We start from the raw sequence: 18,919 nt of genomic DNA, 5'->3' as shown, positions 1-18,919 counted from the left end.
TCCTGGTGTATTTGGGGAGGGTAAGCAGAACGGTTCCTAGAGCAGGAAGGATAAAGAACATGGGGTGGGTCTGCAGGGAGATGATGGATCAGGAAGGACCAATGGTTCTGGGCGAGGGAGGGTGTGTAAGCAAGGCCAAGTGCTAGAGTGGAAACAAAGCTGCGTGGAGAGCGCCCCCCCTTCCCCCCCACCCCCGCTCCTACAGGACAGGCGGGAGGGCTCAGGCTGGGAGAAAAGGACAGTCATAGCCACTCATCTACTCTGCTTGCCCTTATTGGCCACAGGATATGCAGATGAGTCTCTGGTGGTGTATGGGAGACAGACACTACAACAAAAGTTTTTGGTGTCTCTGTTGAGGAAGGCATCGTGCTAGGCAGGGGACAGATACAAAGATGAAGATGCTGTCCCTTAGACAACCAGGAGAGACACCTTGTGAGTAAATTAAGTTGCTAAGTTTTCACTGAGGAAAATGTGTGTCCAGGGCACTGGGGAGCAGAGAGGACGGATACCAAGACTGTCTGGAAAGACAGGGTTTTTCAGGAAGGGAAAGTTGAATTGGGTATTGAAAGTAAATTTGTTTACCCCATGGTCAAGGGGGAAGGGAGGACATTGCATTCCAAGCAGAGGAAACAGCATGCGTAGTAAAGGCAGAAAAGAAGATAGCATACTTGGGGAAAGGGGGTTCCCCAAATATGGATGGAGCCTGGGTTGCCTGGTGGGGAGTAGCCCAAGAGGTGAATAAGGACCAGCCTGTGTGTCAGATTGAAATGTCTGGGCATTACCTAAGGGTGGGCAGACAGAAGTTGCTAAGCAGAGGAACAACCTGACAAGGTCTCTGCTTGAAAAAGACAGTGGGTGCAATTGGTGAACCTGGAGGTGGGAGACTAGTGAGGAGCCGGCAAAATAGACCAGGAGAAAATAAAGAGGGCTGACCTTGAGCAGAGGCAGTAGGAAGAGAAAGATAATGCTCCCTTTCTTGACCCTGCATTCCAGAGTTGGCTTTTTGACTCGGTTCCCTTAATGGGCCAGGCACAGGCCAGACGCACAGCTAGGGGAGGCAATTCGTTGCCACAGAACCTGGAAACCCAGGTCCCTCATTCTTCTTCCAAAAGACAATTTCCTGTTTGACTAGTGACTTGAAGACATACCCTTCTCCTGTTTTTTGAGGTGGGGGACCAGGACTGACCTGTCATTATGCAAAAAGGGAGATCTGAAGTGTACCAACCATAAATTCCATGATTACAAAAGGCACATGAATGCTTAGCCTCAATTTCCTCATCTCTAAAAAGGGAGATCATTCCTCCCTTTGTGGAAGTCACAGGCCTCTTCATTTGTTGCTTATTCACTAAAGAATTACTTATGGAGCACATACCATGTGCCAGATCCTGTGCCAGGTGCTGGAGATGTGGTGAACATACAGAACCTACCCCTGCCCTCAGCTTGCTGGGGGTGGGGGTGGGGGACGAAATCGCACGGTCAACTATAAAGCCCTGAACCAGTCTCATTATTTTTCCACGTCTTATCTCCCAATAAGGTTGTAATCGGGTTAACTTTTAAATTCTTCATTTCCTTATCTCCATATCCTCAAGCAAATCTCTTCCCCCTCTCCAGAGGATTTCTTATTCATATCTAGCTCAGGGTCTATGATTGGCTTTAACTACGAAAGGAGAAAAATTTTCTAGGGGAGGAGACCCCACTATAAAAGAGGGAATAGCAGAAAAAGCTGAGAATTCCTAAGCACACTTGGCTTTCTTTAGTAAGTATCCCCTCCTAGTCTTTCTTCACTACTCCTCTTATATTCCACCCCTATTCCCCGCCTTTAGTTGCTGCGGTCTCTTTAAACGCGCTCCTCCCTGTAAACTAGGCTGTGGGGCGGAGAGCGCGTTTCTTCCCCGGGTTGAATGTTAAGTTGTTTGTCCGTTTCGGGCTGCCGTCCTGCAGATCCGCCATATTGTCTGCTGAAGCTACCGCTGAAGCTGCCGCCGCCGCCGCTGCCGCCGCCAAGTACGAGCGAGCGGAGCCGCGATGGGTGAGTAAGGAAGCCAGGCAACTGGGGACTCGAGCTGAGGCAGTCCCGGGGCTTGGGGTCTATCGGGAGCCTGTTTCCTGTCTGCAGAAGATGTCTGAGGCCTCTCCAAATAGGTTTGAGGGGAGAAGCCAGGCCGGGAGAGCCGCTCAGGCCAGTTTGGGGCCGGGCTAGGGCCCTTGCGGGAGCAGTCTTCGGGGGCTGGTTCCGGGAGCACCTTGCCACGCCTGGAGCCCCCACGTGGTGGCCCAGGGCCGGAGCCCACGCGTTCCCGGGGGCTGGAAAGGGGCCGCTCCTCCGGCCTGCGCCGAGACCGGGGCTGGGGGACGGGCTCCCGGCGGCAGGCCAGGGCGGCGTTGAGGGAGCCCTCTCCAGGCGTGTGTTTGACCGACGCGCATCTTGACTGGATTCGGGGGCTCCTCTGAACTCAAGGGAAATCCTGCCTACGTCGCGAGTAGAGTCCTCTGGTGAGGGAACGCCAGGCGAGCCGGCTCCGGGCCCGTAACCAGGGGCAGCCATGCCGTAAGCAGCCCGGGCCGCTGAAGGCCGACAGAACTTCCCGAGGCACGGGCGGAAATGGGGTGGTTCGGTGGGACTCAGAGTGACAGCCTAGTAGTTGAAAACCACAGGCCAAGACCTCGGGGCCGTATGTAGTAGATTGGGGATGTCAGGTGTGGGCCTGGCCCTGGTTAGCAGAAAAGGAGCGACCTGTTGCTCTCTCCGAAGGGACTCTGGCTGGTGAGGCCTGTGCTCCGAGGGAATACGATGGCGAAGTCTTTGGACTAGGGACAGAACCATCAGTGAAGAGCTATTTCCTCTTAAGCATTAAAAACTGTTTATCTTGCTGAGCTCTTCCTACGCGTGGGCATTGTTCTGACTGCTTTACATGTCACGTTTTACTTAATATGCACAACCTAATGAGACAGATACAACTGATACCCCAGTTTTACAGGTAAGGAAACTGAGACTTAGAGAGAGGTAAAATAACTTACCCAAGGTCACACAGTTAGTGGCAAAATCAGGGTGATCCCTCCAGAGCCCTAGTGTATAGCTGCAGTTCTTTATGGCTTGGCCACCTAGTGGTTGGGCTGGAAAGGGGGGAAGAAAGCTTTTAACCCTAGGCAAAGTTGTAAAGGTGGTTTTTTTGAAATCTTTAGTCTGAATGAAACTGAAAAACTCCAGAGTGAATTTCTAACCCCAACTATTGTGTGTGGAGGGGAGAGCTAAATGAGATTCTGGGATTGAGTTTTTTAAGAACCGTGATCCCGAGGAAACGTAAATTATTCCCTTGAGCTGCAAGGCAGTGACTTTAGAATCAGATCTGGTATTATAATCCTGCCTGCCACTTTCTAGCTCTCTCATCCAGAGAAGTCTCGTAAATATCAAATGCAGTAGAAAGCATCTAGCACAGTCCACAATAAATGTTATTTGCCTTTCCGATTCTTCCTTTTCCTCATCTCTAGAAGGAGGGGAAAGGGAGTGTTATCAAGATGTTTGAGGACTAAGATAACAGTGTTTAGAGCCTAGTAAGGGCTCCATAAGCATCAGAACAGATTCTTTTCTACCTTCAACAGCATTCCTTTCCCTGGAGCATTCTGGTTGCCAGAATCTGCTGTCAAGCCTGATAGGCTAATCTTTGTAACTGCAGCTTTATGTATCAATGGAAGATTTAGGGGACTTTCATGTTACAGATTTTCTGTTGGCTTTCAATTTTAGAAACACTGGTGCCTCAAAGAGAAGAAGCTAATGTTAAGTTTATTAAGCTCTGTGAAATAAGTTTATAGATTAGGAAACTGCCTCAGAGAAGATAACACAGCTAGTAAGCAGCAAAGCCAGAAGTGAGATCCTTACCCATTTTGCTGTACAAAACCTCTTAGAAGAGTTAAGGTGTGAAGTAAAATTGGTCCTTTTCTGGTAGACTTTGAAATGAAAGTTCTTATATGGAGCAACAAAGCCTGACCAGGGTCCTGAAGGGGATTTTTAGTCTAGAGTCAGGTGGCCTCCCTTTTTCTCTCCAACCCCGTTTTAGGTACCTCTCCCCTGTCCCGCTTGGTCTTTCTCAATGTCCAGCTATTGGCATTTGTGTTTTTTGGCTGATCCTCATACATACAATGTGAGTGAAAATAAGGATACATTTCATCCTAACATGGAATCCAAGGTAGTTTGGGTTATCTCCATTCATAATGAGTTTACTCAAATGAGTAAACTGAGGCTTTGAGAAGATTAGGTGACTCATCCAAGTGTGGTGATGTAGGCCCTTTGTGTTCTGGGGATACTAACACAGCCCTCACCACACCTCCATGAATCTAGAACCTACTGTATTTCACTGCCTCTCGGGTGTGCTCTACTCACGCGCTGGCTAATATCCTCCTATACTGTTTGTCCTGTGCCAAACTTCATTAGCTTTAACAGACTTCTGTAGTGATTTCACTGTTATTAGGAGCCTGTGGGGGTGATGCTTACAGCTCTGGAAGTTACTTACTCTGACCGACCCTAACAGAGACCCCAGTCTCTTGAGACTCAGCCTTGGCAGACACTGGTTGTTTTATCACCCATTCCTGCCATCTTGCTAACCAAGAATCTGGCAGCCCCTCCCCAGCCCCAGGGATAGGTCTTGATTAATATAAACTATAAACCAATCATTGTAATTCTATCTCCCTAGGCAGTGATTGATTTAGGCTTGGGTATGTGATGCAGCTCTGGCTAATTACACAGGAAGGGAAGCCTGGGGGACTTCTGGAAAAGACTTCCTTATTTAAAAGAGACTTGCCAAGTTTTATTTTATTATTTGTTTGCCAGCTTCTGTTTTAACTTGGGTATCACCAAAGTAGGAGAGCCTCCAAAAAAAAAAAAAAGAGAGAGAGAGAGAGATGGGCAAGCTGTAATAATAGCACTTAAATAGAACTTGTTACGTGCTAGGCACTAAGTACTATAATACTAACTCCTTTACTTCTCAGATTCTTATGTTCTAGTTGAGGAAAACTGAAGCATAAAGTTCAGTAACTTGTGCAAGGTCAGAGCTAGTGAATAGAACCACTTACTCAGGTAGTATGGTTCTAACCAATATATGGGCTATTAAGGGCTGTCTTTTGTCTCTGGAAAGGAAAGAGCCCTTTTCTGTCTCTGAAACTGGCATTAGTAATGCTGGGGTCATGAGGCAGAATTTATAAATAAGAGCAGGCAGTTCTAAGGGTGAGAGTAGAGAAGATGGGAAGAATCTGATATTTTCTTGATGTTTTTGAGCCACTGAACTAGGCAGCTTTGGAACTGTCTTATCTGTTGGTTTAACTAGGATACTGACGGCCACTTCTAGTTTGTTTTTTGGCTGCAAATAACAAAACCTTTCTAACTGAGAACACTTCCTGGTCAAGAAGTAACTTAGCCCATCTCTTTTAGTTTCCCTCCAGCGTCGCTTACCCACACATGTATAACAGCTACTTGCAGGGCAGGCCCCTAATCATCAGTCCCCACCTAAGTGCCCCACAAGCATCAAACTCACTCCCCTTTCCTGGCCCACTTTTCCTGAATTTTTATAAATGGTAGAACCATTGGCCCAGACACTAGGGCATCTATCCATCTTTGGTTCCTCACTCTTTTCTTCCCTTTCTGAGTTGGCAGTTGAAAACTGTGATCATGTTACTTCTAAATTGCTTTGTGTAGGTTTTTCTCACAGCAGAGACTCACAAAGAGTATTAATTTTGTGCTCTTTAACCTTACCGAATCTCAGGCCACTCAAAGTGAAAATGTGAATAAGGGTGCGGGGGTGGCACAGTTGGTCGGACATCTGACTCTTGGTTTCAGCTCAGGTCATGATCTTTAGGTCATCAGATCAAGCCCCGCATCAGACTCCACGCTGAGCTTAAAACTTCTCTCTCTGTCCCCTCACCCCCTGCAGGCACGTGCTTACGTATTCTCTCTCAAAATGATAAATAAATCTTAAAAAGTGAAAATATGGGTAACATAATTTTTTTAAAAGACTTTATTATTTGACAGAGAGAGACACAGCGAGAGAGGGAACACAAGCAGGGGGAGTGGCAGAGGGAGAAGCAGGCTTCCCGCCGAGCAGGGAGCCCGATTCGGGGCTCTGTTGGAGGACCCTGGTACCATGACCCCAGCTGAAGGCAGACGCTTAACAACTGAGCCCATGAGCCCCTGGGTAACACTGTTTATTAATATAAATGAAGATTCAGTGAAGTACTAGATACCAAAAAGTGTAAATTGTAAAGGTATTATTTTAGAAGCTCTCCACATCTCTTCTATAGCTTCCTGTACCACTGTTGTAATTCTTGCTATAGCAATGTTGCTAAAACACCCATTTGATCGTGTCACTACTCCTTAGTTTAGGAACCTTCATGGACTTAGTATCTACAGGATGAAGTCATCACCCATGCAGTGTGGTATTCGAGGCCTTCCTAATGATTTTACTAATCTTATTCTATTGAAAGATTTATCTACATATCCCGCGTTCCACTCAGACTACCTCCTTTGTATTACTGTCAAGAAGGTAACAATCCCTTCCCCACCCATCTTTTCCTATGGAAATCTTGCCTGATTTTCAAGGTCTAATTTAAATGCTTCCTCCTTCATGAATTCTCAAATACTTTATGCCTTCCAAGCTGTAAGTGAACTGTCCTGAATTCTGTAGCACTTTGTTCTTGGCTTTCATATAGCCCATTTCGTATTCTTTCTTGTGTTCCAGTTACTTAATCTGTAATATAGGGGCACCTGGGTGGCTCAGTAGGTTAATGGTCTGCCTTCGGCTCAGGTTATGATCCCAGAGTCCCAGGATCGAGCTCCCACTGCTTCTCCCTCTGACCCCTCCCCCTCATGTTCTCTCACTCTCAAATAAATAAAATCTTTAAAAAAAAAAATCTGTAATATAATTTGTTCTTCAACCAGTAATTTAATCTCCACAGCCTTATAGTTCTCATCTCTAAAATAGGGATAGTATCGGGGCACCTGAGTGGCTTAATCAGTTAGGTGACTGCCTTCGGTTTGGGGCATGATCTCAGGGTTCTAGGATGGAGCCCCAAGGCGAACTCCCTGCTCAGCGGGGAGTTGTCTTCTCCCTCTCCCTCCACCTCTCCCCCTGCTTGTGCTCTCTCTGTCTCTCAAATAAATAAATAAAATTATTTTTAAATAAATAAATGAATGAATAAATAAAATAAATAATATATATATGGATCCATATACCCATATGTATCTATATATATGGATAATATCTATCTCTATATAGATATATAGATATATATCTACCTATATATAGATTAGATACAGATATGGATATATATGGATAATATTTACCATATGTATCTGTATACAGATATATATGGATAATATCTACCTCAAAGGAGTGTTAGGGGGATTCAGTGAGCAAATGCATGTAAACCATTTTAGCATGGTGTTTATTATTAGGTAGTAAATACTTAACAGTAATTGCTTTTAGTCACTTAGTAAATAAATAAAGGACTTACTATGTTTCAGGCCCTATGCTAAAAATAGATTATTAAATAGTTTGTCTTTGAGGGGAAGGCAGTAACATATTATGAAAACTTGTCAGAAACATACTTTTAGAGGCCAGGCAGGCAACGGTTATTCATCAGTTTTAGCAAATGTTTATTGAATACCTAGCATGTACAGGGACTATTCTGCTCTAGGCCCTAGAAATACAGTGGTGAACAAAACAGACAAAAATCTGTCTTTCTGGTGAAGTTTCGGAGTTTTGAATTCTAATGGGTAATCAACCACATGGAGACTGGCAGGCCATCTACAGAGCTCCATGTGGTCTGTGCAGCTCTAGCCAATTGTTGCCATGGGGGACTGGAGGTCTAGCATTGCCTTATTGCATAATTTCCCATTCCTTTCCACAGTCCCTCTCCCCTTGAAGTTGTAAATCCAGATTTTCATGATATTATTGGATTAAACATTTGTAAATATTACAAGTTAACTCTTAAAATTTAAAACCTTGGGGCACCTGAGTGGCTTAGTGGGTTAAGGCTCCAACTCAGCTCCATCTCAGCTCGGGTCTCAATCTCATCATCCTGAGTTGAGGCCCCATGTTGGGCTCTATGGTGGGCATCGAGCCTGCTTTAAAAAAAGAAATCTAAAAACCTTAAGCCAACCTAATATTTGGATATTTGAGATATAGACCAAGAACTGCCTGTCTCGTAAAATATTAGAAAATATTCTATGTATTTTATAAAATATTTATTAGTTTATGTATTTTTTAAAAAGCATTTTAAAAGGAAGAAGACAGTTGCTCCTCAGTCGAGTGATGGGTTGGGCGTCCAACTCGGTTTTGGCTTTTGGCTCAGGTCATGATCTCAGGGTCAGGAGATCGAGCCCCACGTTAGACTCTGTGCTAAGTGTGGAGTCTGCTTGGGATCCTCTCTCCCTCTGCCCCTCCTGCCTGTGTGCTCGTGGGCGCGCGCTCTCTCTGTCAAAATACATATATCTTTTTTAAAAAGGATGATGACACATTTTTAAACTCTTGCTGATCATGATAGCATTATGTATTTAGTAGGTATTCTTTTTCTTTTTTTTAAGATTTTGTTTATTTGTCAGAGAGAGAGAGAGAGACAGAGCACAAGCGGGGGAGCAGCAGGCAGAGGGAGAAGCAGGCTCTCCACTGAGCAGGGAGCCCCATACGGGACTCAGTCCCAGGACTTGGGATCATGACCTGAACCAAAGGCAGATGCTTAACCAGCTGAGCCACCAGGCATCCCAGTAGTTATTCTTTTTAAGCATAATATGCTTTTGGAGTAAGATGCACAAGAGAGGGGCGCCTGGGTGTCTCAGTTCGTTAAGCATCTGCGTTCAGCTCAGGTCATAATCCCAGGGTCCTGGGATCAAGCCCCACATTGGGCTCCCTGCTGAGCAGGGAGCTTGCTTCTCCCTCTGCATGCCAACCCCCCCCCCCCGTTTGTGCTTTCTCTCCCTCTCTCTCTGTGTCAAATAAATAAATGAAATCTTAAAACAAAACAAAACACCAGGATAGCTTGTAAATCCGCTTAACTAGGCACCCAAACTACATTATGAGGCAGTATCTTAAATGTGAATGAACTTGTATCCTCACCTTCTTGGTATAACTTCAGTCTTCCTTCAGGAAAACTTGGCCATGTGACCAACAGATAAACATTGCCACATTACCGGTATTAACAGGCTTATATGTATATATACACCTATGATAAAGGTAATCCTTACTAATACATATATTAGTATATTAGCATGTATGTTTTTCTTCCTACCTCCTAGTTAATCTTGTGTCCCACACTTTGGAGACCAGTGAAAACTGGTAAATATTTGGATGAGGCAGTCCAGAATGCTGCAGACGCATATAGTAAGGGGGTCCACCCTAGCCCAGGGAAATCAGTGAAGGCCTTTAAGCTAAGTGAGATCTGACCTATGGAATAAGAATTGTCAGTGGCAAGGTGGGAATGATTATTTCAGAAGCAAAAGATTGGTAGATTAAATGGATTGGTAGCATGGGGGGAATGATATTTGGACTTTATCCTGATGATAGTGAAATGCCATTGAAGAGTTTTAATCTCAGAAGTGATACGATCAAATTTATTTACTTATTTATATCACTTGGACAGCGCTAGGAGGATGAATTAGGCTGCAGTAAGATTCCAACTAGGAGGTTCTTTAAGTGGTTGGTTCTTAAGTAATGCAGTAGTCCTGGCAAGAGATGATGATGACGATTAAGGTGGTAATGGTAGGGAATAAAAGAGTTACGAATTTGAATTAGCAGGACTTGGTTGTTAATTTCACCTGGAGGCTGATGGGGCATGTGGGGGAATTAAGCATGACTCCTAGACCTCTTGCCTTAAGTAGCAGAGTGGGTAGTAATGCTATTAACAGAGATAAATTTAAATTTTGACATTTTGAGGTGTGTGTCTGACCTCTAGGGGAAGATGTCCAAAAAGCAATTGGATATAAAAGTGTGAAGCTCCAAGAGTGAGGTCTGGGGATAGGGATAAATGTTTGATCATCTATTTATCTGTATATGGTAACTAAAACCATGGATCACTGATGTATCATGGGAGATGGGTTCAAAAAGAGAACCCCAAGGTGCATCAGCTTTAATATGCAAGAAGGGGATCAGCAGCCAGAATTGGCAGAAGAAAACAGTGATGTGTCAAAAACCAAGGAAAAAGAGTGTTTCAAGAAGGAAACGGTTGTCAGGGTTGAGTGCTGCTAAGAGGACCAGCAAAACGTGGACTAAAAAAAGGTTGGTTGTTGGGGCGCCTGGGTGGCTCAGTCATTAAGCTTTTGCTTTCGGCTCAGGGTGTGATCCCGGGGTTCTGGGATCGAGCCCCGCATTAAGCTCCCTGCTCCACAGGAGCCTGCTTCTTCCTCTCCGACTCCCCCTGCTTGTGTTCCCTCTCTTGCTGGCTGTCTCTCTTTGTGTCAAATAAATAAATAAAATCTTAAAAAAAAACAAAGCCTGAAATCAAGCATTTAAAAAAAAAAAGGTTGGTTGAATTAACATCATGCCTGATCAGTTGCTTTTACAAAAACAGTTTTGATGGCATGCAAGCAAATTGGAGTGGGCTAAGGAATGAGCGAGGAGAGGAAAACCGTTCGAAGAAGTTTGGAGTATATGGAGAAAGAAGAGGTTAATGAGGCTCTTATAAAGTCTACACAAGAAATCATGAAGACCTGAGTTAGGGCAGTTGGCAATAGGAATGGAGAAAAAGAGTGCAAAAATAATTAGGAAATAAAACTGGTATTGATTGATTGGGTGTGGGGATAGGGGAAAGTTGTCAAGAGTAACTCTCAAGTTTCTGGCTTGAAAAGCTAAGATGTTGGTATAGACCCCTAATTCCTTGTATCAGTATTTTCTCAACTTTTCTTTCATTATCACCCTCCTAAGGATCCCTTCTAGACATTTTTTTTCCTGATGGATCCCTCCCATGAAATTTTAACACAGAGATAATACTCTTTATGTACAGTAGTATATCTATGCTTTATACATAAAAAGAGTAGACATAAAGCTTGCTTTTTATTCAATGTAAGGTTAAGAATAATGAGACAAAAATTTTAGTTTTAAAAGCTGTTTGCATTTAGCTAAGTTTTGTAGCTGTATTTGCTGAGTAACTTTTAATGTAATTTATTTACTTATGTGAATGATAATGTATCAAATTGCATATGCAAATTAACATTTATAAATAACTAATGTAATAAAAAATTTAAAAATCATTCAAAGCGGTTCATTTTCCAATAGAAAAAAATCACTTTCTTAAAGTTATTTTTAGTGAACTTTTCAACTGCTTAATATGAAAAAACTTAGACTTAACTAGCTTTTAGATATTCTTTTAGATATTGTTGACATTTTTCTTTTCAATACTTGGCATAACTAATCATGACAAAGTTTAGTTTGTGGAATTAAATAATAAAATATAAACTTCTAATTTCCAAAAAACCCTTGTCATACACAAAAGCACCGAGGATAAAACATAAATAACATCTGTAAGGCATAATAGTCATACGCAAGCCACTTGTATGACTTTGAGATCCAGTGGTCAGTTAAGAGAAAGTCCCCCAGTCGTGGCCATCTGTTCACCATAACTTTGTAGTACAGATCTTGCATACCTACTGTCTGCCTTCCATAAAATCAGTGTTGGTACTGCTCATCTAATACTCAAGAGAACCCAATGAGAGAAATTAAATACTAAGAAATAAGATTTTATTGATAATGTTGAGCTTTGGAGCACCACATACTATTGTAATATCTATTGTAATATCTAAGTTCCCCCACTTCCTGTGAACCAGTTTTACCCTTTTGGGTGCAGTATTTCCCCCATTGAGAATGCATACCTTTAAGAAACCATTTATGCCAGATACTTCAGAAAGGCATTATGGTACATGAGAGTTGGATAGCACCTCCAACAGAGTCTGGGGTAGAGTCCTATGTAGTCACGTATTACTAATATTTTGTAGCAAACCATTAAGTGGGATAAATAAAGGCTGTTGTCTCATGTTTTGTTGGAGTTTTGCTGAATGTGTTTTGAAGCTGTATTTACTAAATATCTTATTTTCAGAGCTCTTCTGATTTCAAAATTTCAAATAAGGGATTGTGGATTGTGAATTAAAAGAAATGTATAAGGAGCAGGTTTATGGAAAAGGTGACAACTTAAATTTTAACATGCTTTTTAAAAAGATGTTTCTGGGGGTGCCTGGAGGGCTCAGTCACTTAGGCGTCTGACTTTTGATCTCAGCTCAGGTCTTAGGTTCAAGTCCTGCATTGGACTCCACACTGGGTGGGGAGCCTACTTAAAAAAGAGAGAGAGATGTTTCTGGGATATGGGTGGAAGGAACCCCTTGGGTATTAAGTGTGGACTGCAGGTGTAGATTTGAAAGTTATCACCATCTTCCAAAGAGGCAGTAATTGTCTAAAAAGACATGATTGGAATTGCTTATTTTGGGGTGGGGTAAATGGTAGAGAACAGCCCCCCCCCCCTTTTTAAAGATTTATTTATTTATTTGAGAGAGAGAGACTGGGGGGAGTGGCAGAGGGAGAGAATCTCTTAACTGTCTGAGCCACCAGGCGCCCTGCTCCTGAGGGAGAGAATCTCTTAAGCAGATTCCCCGCTGAGCGGGAGGCCAACACAGGGCCTGCTCTCGTGACCCAGGAGATCACTACCTGAGCAGAAACCAACAGTTGGACGCTCAGCTGGCTGAGCCACCCACGCACCCCAAGAACAGGCCCTTTTTTAAAATGCTGGCCTAGCTTTGGAGGAAGCGAAGATGGACTAGAAGGGTAAAGATTAAGAGGAAGGAGCAATAGTGTTAGGAAAAAAGAAAAAGAAAAAGCACCTGTTACAGAGAGCAAGAAAATATAGCTGTCCTCTTTGACCCTAACTTCCTAGAAATTGCCCTCATGGGGAATTGAGGCCTTTCAGAATAGGAGCCCAGAAGAAAAAGAAAATACCATTGATTCAGCACTGAGGTCCTAGACACCGTCATATTGCTTCCTCAGTCCTGCAGGGCTGTAAAGTTTATTATGCTCATTTTATAGCTAATGCAAGTAAAGACTCAAAGGTAGTGGTTATGCCATTGGGATTGGAGCCCAACCACCTGCCTCTTTGGTGCCCTTTCTCACTACATCATTGTGCAAGGAGTTAATAGGGTTTGAGGGGGCAACATGGGATGTCTGTCCACAGCATGCCTTCTGAGGGCAGAAAGGATTCCCTTTGTGTGGCCTCTCAGTCTGGTGCTCCTCCCACATTTTGTCTGGGCCCTTTGTATATGGAGCCTCAGAAGACTGCCTCCCAAAATTGGCTCCTTCTTTTTGCATTAATACATACAGGTTAGAGAAATCTCTGGTTTTAATTTGTCAGAAGGGCTCTTGGAAAAGCCCTTTCTCAGATTACTAAAAGTTAAAACAAAGAGCTAATCAGAGAGATTTATGTAGTCCAACCTACAGACAGACAATGCAGAACCCTCCTCCTTCAAGGACTAGGGATGGAGCAGCGTAGTGCTGCAGAATAGAGGCCAACTAGCCAGCAGTTCACTTTTACATCTCAGGGACGTTTTGCTGTGGACCTTTGTTTTTATACCTAACCAAACTGTTCTTGTTCCTCAAACCAACCTTGGGCTTTATAATCTCCTAATCTTTGCTCCTGGCGAACTGCTCTCCCTCCCCACCCCTATTACGTTCAGAAAAATTAACCATTTAGTGCGGTGCCAGGGTGGCTCAGTTGGTTAATGGTCTGCCTTCGGCTCAGGTCATGATCCCAGGGTCCTGGGATTGAGCCCTGTATCAGGCTCCCTGCTCTGCTTCTCTCTCTCTCTCTCTCTCTGTCTCTCGCCCTCTCCCCCGCTGCTTGTGCTTGCACATTCTCACTCTTTCTCTCTGGTGTGTTCTCTCACAAATAAATAAATAAAATCTTAAGAAAATAAAAAAGAAATATTAACCATCTAGCCTCCAAAGACCCCTGTAGAGCTTACACTCAGGACAGATAGTTCTCAGTCCTTCTGAACTCATTAAACACTTAGATTCATTGTCTTTTATATTCTTAATGCTATGAGAGTGAAGTAAGTTGTAAAACTTCCTAAAGGCAGAAACCTTTACACAGTGCCTGGCACACACATTTTTTTAAATGAGTAATAAATCCCTTGTCAATTTGAGTCAGTTTGGAGATGATTATTTAATAGAGATACATATATAGATATATAGATATACAGATATATAGGAATATAGATATAATATAAAGATTTTATTTTAAATTCAGTTTAACGTATATGTATTACTGGTTTAGAGGTAGAGTTCAGTGAATCATCAGTCTGATTTTATTTCTTTATTTGACAGCACAAACAGGGGGAGCAGCAGAGGGAGAGAGAGAAGCAGGCTCCCCACTGAGCAGGGAGCCCAGTTTGGGGCTGGAGTCCCATGTGAGGCTCGATCCCAGGACCCTAGGATCATGACCCAAGCTGAAGGCACTTAACTGACTGAGCCACCCAGCCACCCCAAGATTTTAAGTAATCTCTACACCCAATGTGGGGCTCACACCTATAACCCCAAGATCAAGAGTTGCACACTTTACCAACTGAACCAGCCATGTGCTCCTATTTTTTTCTTGATTCCTTGAACAGTGTGAGTGCTTAGAAGATGATCAGTGAATATTTTGGGGCTGGCTTAAATGGAAGTTGGGCTCTTTGATTTCTCTACTTTAATTCATCTTAGTTCCTTGTAAGTACCTAGTCATAGTGGCAATGAGTTGTCCCTAAGAAGGTGAGAGCTGCCAGATTCTGCACAGTCTACAAAGGATAGTTGGAAATTTTCTTTTGGAGAAATTGTTTGGACTATAGCTGTCCTAGTCCTGTCCTGTGTTTCTCACTAACCCTTACTTCCCACCCCTGGGTCTGACCATTGCACTTGCATATAGACTCAAGGGCCAAAAGAACTAGTAAATCTACGGGAGAATTAGCATTAGAGAACTAGTCTCTGGGACTGTCAACGTCTGATTGATTCAGTACTTCAGTGTGCCATAATTCACTTAGACCTTGAGCTTTGAATACATAGTTGTGTGTGCAGATACAGTTTTTCCACATGGTCTTTTAGCCAGACCACCTAGTTTATAGATTCAGCTTTGTTTCCTAGAGTGATCACTGCTCAGCCCACTCTTGTGAGGATCTGCCAGAATAGGAGTAGCCTTATTATGGCCCCATTGTGGACTGACCCAGTTATCCCATAGAAGAGCCTCTCCCATTGTCTTGGTGACTAGCATTTCTGACAGGCTGGCAGATAACACCCTGAGAGCCTTAATGCTGTCCTACCTGTTTCATGTACTGTTTTCCTGTTTGCAGTATTTTCTGGTCATGAAGCTAGGGGAGAAATTCCAGAAGTTTGGAAAGCTGTTACCAAACCTAATCCTAAAGTACTTTTGTGTATATTCTCATTTATTTTCATCATAACTCTGAGGTATGAGACAGGGTATGGGTAGGAAAATCAAGATACAGGTAAGTGACACCCAAGGTTGTACATTTATCAAGTAGCAAGACCAGAAATCAGATTATCCAGCCTTGTAGCACCCTTCACCAGTACCACACTGTCTCTAGCGTGCCTCTTGGTGGTCCATCTAGCACAGCTGCCTTCTCTTAGCCTCGCTGTTCCTTTCTAATGCAAACCCTTGAGGATATTCTGCCATTTACATAATGTTGAACTTTTTTAAAGATTTGTTTATTTTATTTTTAAAGATTTTATTTACTTATTTATTTTTAAGATTTTATTTGAGAGAGAGAGAATGAGAGAGAGTGAGCATGAGAGGGGGGAGGGTCAGAGAGACAAGCAGACTTCCTGCTGAGCAAGGAGCCCCATGTGGGACTCGATCCTGGGACTCCAGGATCATGACCTGACCCAAAGGCAGTCACTTAACCAACTGAGCCACCCAGGCACCCCCATAATGTTGAACATTTTTTAAAAGCATTTTCAAGCCCTACACCAGACTTAAATGACATTTGTCTCAGCTCATCGTATTTCCCTCAACTTGGTATCATCAGTGTAGCTGCTGCCACCGCCGCCAGTGACTTCCTTCTACACACACAAACACGGGCACATGGGGTGGGGCACTTCTAAAACAAGGAGGATTAACTCAAATGGCTGTTTTTGTTTTTCCTTTGAAGTGGCAGACAGCCTTCAAATGATTGCCTAACCACCTGCCAGTCCCTACAATTTTCTACTTCTGTTCCTATCAGTGTTGTCCTCTAATATTTGTATTCCCCATTCCTGGCAAGAACTGGATCACACCTCATTTGAGGGATGTTTAGGGTAGTAGAAGGAACATTGACATTCTGTCCAGAAAATAACAAGGGAGTCCCTTTGTGGCTACTATGCTGTTAAGTAAGGTGTATGGAGTCATGGAGAGAGCATTGGCTTTTAGAAATACCTGGATTAGACCCATTTGATGAGCTGGGTCCATGGGGTGCCTGGTGGCTCAGTTGGTTAAGCGTCTGCCTTAGGCTTGGGTAGTGATCCCAGGATTCTGGAATCAAATCCCACATCGGTCTCCCTGCTCAGCCAGGAGCCTGCTTCTCCCTCTCCCTCTGCAGCTCCCCCTGCTTGTGCGCCCTCTCTCTCCCCCCCTGACAAATAAAATTTAAAAATCTTCAAAAAAAAAAAAAAGATAAATAAATTACAAAAAAAATCATAAATGTTAATAATAATAATTAGCTGGGTCCTTCTGCATGCTATGCCTTGGTCTCCCTACCTCTAAAATGGGGGTTCTATATGAGGTTAGCCTTAAAAGCTAAGCAAATCATTACTAAATTATTACCATTGAAATTGAAATTAACCCTCATAGAGGTTAGACATTGACTTTGGGATATTTCAAAGATCTTTCAAAAGGGATATCGTGGCCTTTACTCTGGATTTAGATAAAACCTTTTGACCATGGCTAGAGACTTTGGAAAGCATTCTGGGCTGAACTCGAGAAGACTGCTTCACATCTAGCAGTGAGAACCAGATGTGTGATTTTCTCGGCAGAAGCATCTTGGTCCTTGCCTGCCTTGGAGCCTGACAGAGGTCTCCTAGCAAGACACAGAACTAAGAAACTTGACACAGGAAAGGAACTTGTTGTATACTGCAACAGTTTGTTGATTGAATAGACCTATTTAATCATAAAAATCATTAACTTTGAAGGCATCACAATTAAAGATAAATCCATTAAAAAGGGACTTAGGTGGATCACTGGTTTATTTTTATTATCCTCATGTGCTAGGTATTATATATAATGCCTAAAAAGAATAGGTATCCATTTACAAAAGAACAAAGTTGGACACTCACCCCCCCAAACCTTACACATATACAAAATTAACTCAGAGGATCAGAGGCAAATGTAAAGGGCTAAAACGGTAAAACTCTTAAGAAAACGGAGTAGATCTTCATGACCTTCAGTTAGACAGTAGTTTCTTAGGTACAACATCAGCACAACCAAATAAAAAGGAAAAAGATGAGATGGACCTAGTCAAAACTTAAAACTTTTGTGCTTCAAAAGGCACCATCACAGGAACACCTGGATGGCTCAGTTGCTTGGGCATCTAACTCTTGATTTCGGTTCAGATCGTGATCTCGGGGTCTTGAGAGTGGGCTCCGTGCTCAGTGAGGAGTCTACTTGAGATTCTCTCTCTCTCTCAAATAAATAAATCTTTTATTTAAAAAAAAGGTACCATCGTGGATAATGAAAATTATGTTAAGTGTTCGCTCATTGCTTTGTTTTGGCTGCCAGGCAGCTAATATGTCAAAATGCAACTCAGTTTGTTTGGGTTTTTTTCAGATTTCATTTATTTGAGAGAGCACGTGTGTGGGAGTAAGCACAAGGTGGAGGGAGAGGCAGAGGGAGAAGTAGACTCCCCACTGAGCAGGGAGCCTAGTGTGGGGCTTGATCCCAGGACCCTGAGATCATGACCTGAGCTGAAGGCAGACACTTAACCAGCTGAGCCACCCATTTGCCCCAAAATGCAACTCAGTTTTAATAATTGATTCTTATCTTGCTATCTTATCTATCTATATCTTTCCTTTTTTTTTTTTAAGATTTTATTTATTTATTTGCGATTGAGAGAGTGTGAGCGGAAGGGGGGTGAGGAGCACAGGAAGAGGGACAAGCAGACTCCATGCTGAACATGGAGCCGGATGTGGGGCTCAATCTCATGACCCTGAGATCATGACCTGAGCCAGAATCAAGAGTCAGATGCTTAACTAGCTGAGCCACCTAGGTGCCCCTGCCCCTCATCTTTCTGTCTCCTATACAAATTGGCATATTCCTATTTCAGATCTTTGGTTTTGTATTTTGTTGTTGTTGTTGTTGTTGTTGTTGTTGTTGTTGTTGAATTTGTTGTAAACCACTTTGGATCCTTTGGGAAACTGAAGTTTTTAAGATGTTGGATGGAACATTTGAGAGTATGTGTGTGGTGTGCACTGTGCCGTGGATTCTTGCCCTCAAAGATTTAATGGTTTAGAAGTGAGAGGTGATGAGTTGTAAACTAAAACAGTGTCATTGCAGGTTGTCATTGTCAGTAGGAACCAATTTGGGTAACGAGTCAAAGATAAAGTGGACACTAGTTAAAGTGACAAGTACAGATTTTAATCAATAATATACTATCATAACAGGGAAAAGTGTGCACTGAATTCAACTTCGATTTCTACAGGGTTAACTGGGCATTTTAAAGGGAGGATGGGGGGTGCCTGGGTGGCGCAGTCGTTAAGCGTCTGCCTTCGGCTCAGGGCGTGATCCCAGCGTGCTGGGATCGAGCCCCACATCAGTCTCCTCCGCTAGGAGCCTGCTTCTTCCTCTCCCACTCCCCCTGCTTGTGTTCCCTCTCTCGCTGGCTGGCTGTCTGTCAAATAAATAAATAAACTCTTTTAAAAAAATAAAATAAAAAATAAAGGGA

The 18,919-nt window shown here is 43.1% G+C and overlaps 1 protein-coding gene across 1 annotated transcript in view; it reads left to right on the top strand.

Annotated features, from left to right (window-relative positions):
* The first annotated feature begins 1,901 nt into the window (after nt 1–1,901).
* Nucleotides 1,902–18,919, top strand: part of KPNA6 (karyopherin subunit alpha 6) — a 56,253-nt gene continuing 39,235 nt past the window's right edge. The window contains exon 1 of the mRNA XM_045782116.2: nt 1,902–2,029. Coding sequence (XP_045638072.1) covers nt 2,026–2,029 — 4 coding nt within the window. The 5' untranslated portion in view covers nt 1,902–2,025. The remainder of the gene's footprint in view (nt 2,030–18,919) is intronic.

The sequence above is a fragment of the Ursus americanus genome, chromosome 33, assembly GCF_024610735.1.
Source record: "Ursus americanus isolate L20-20 chromosome 33, mUrsAme1.1.p, whole genome shotgun sequence".
Taxonomy (NCBI): Eukaryota; Metazoa; Chordata; class Mammalia; order Carnivora; family Ursidae; genus Ursus; species Ursus americanus.
The sequence above is the reverse complement of the archived record's forward strand: the minus strand, read 5'-3'. Positions and strand labels throughout refer to the sequence as shown.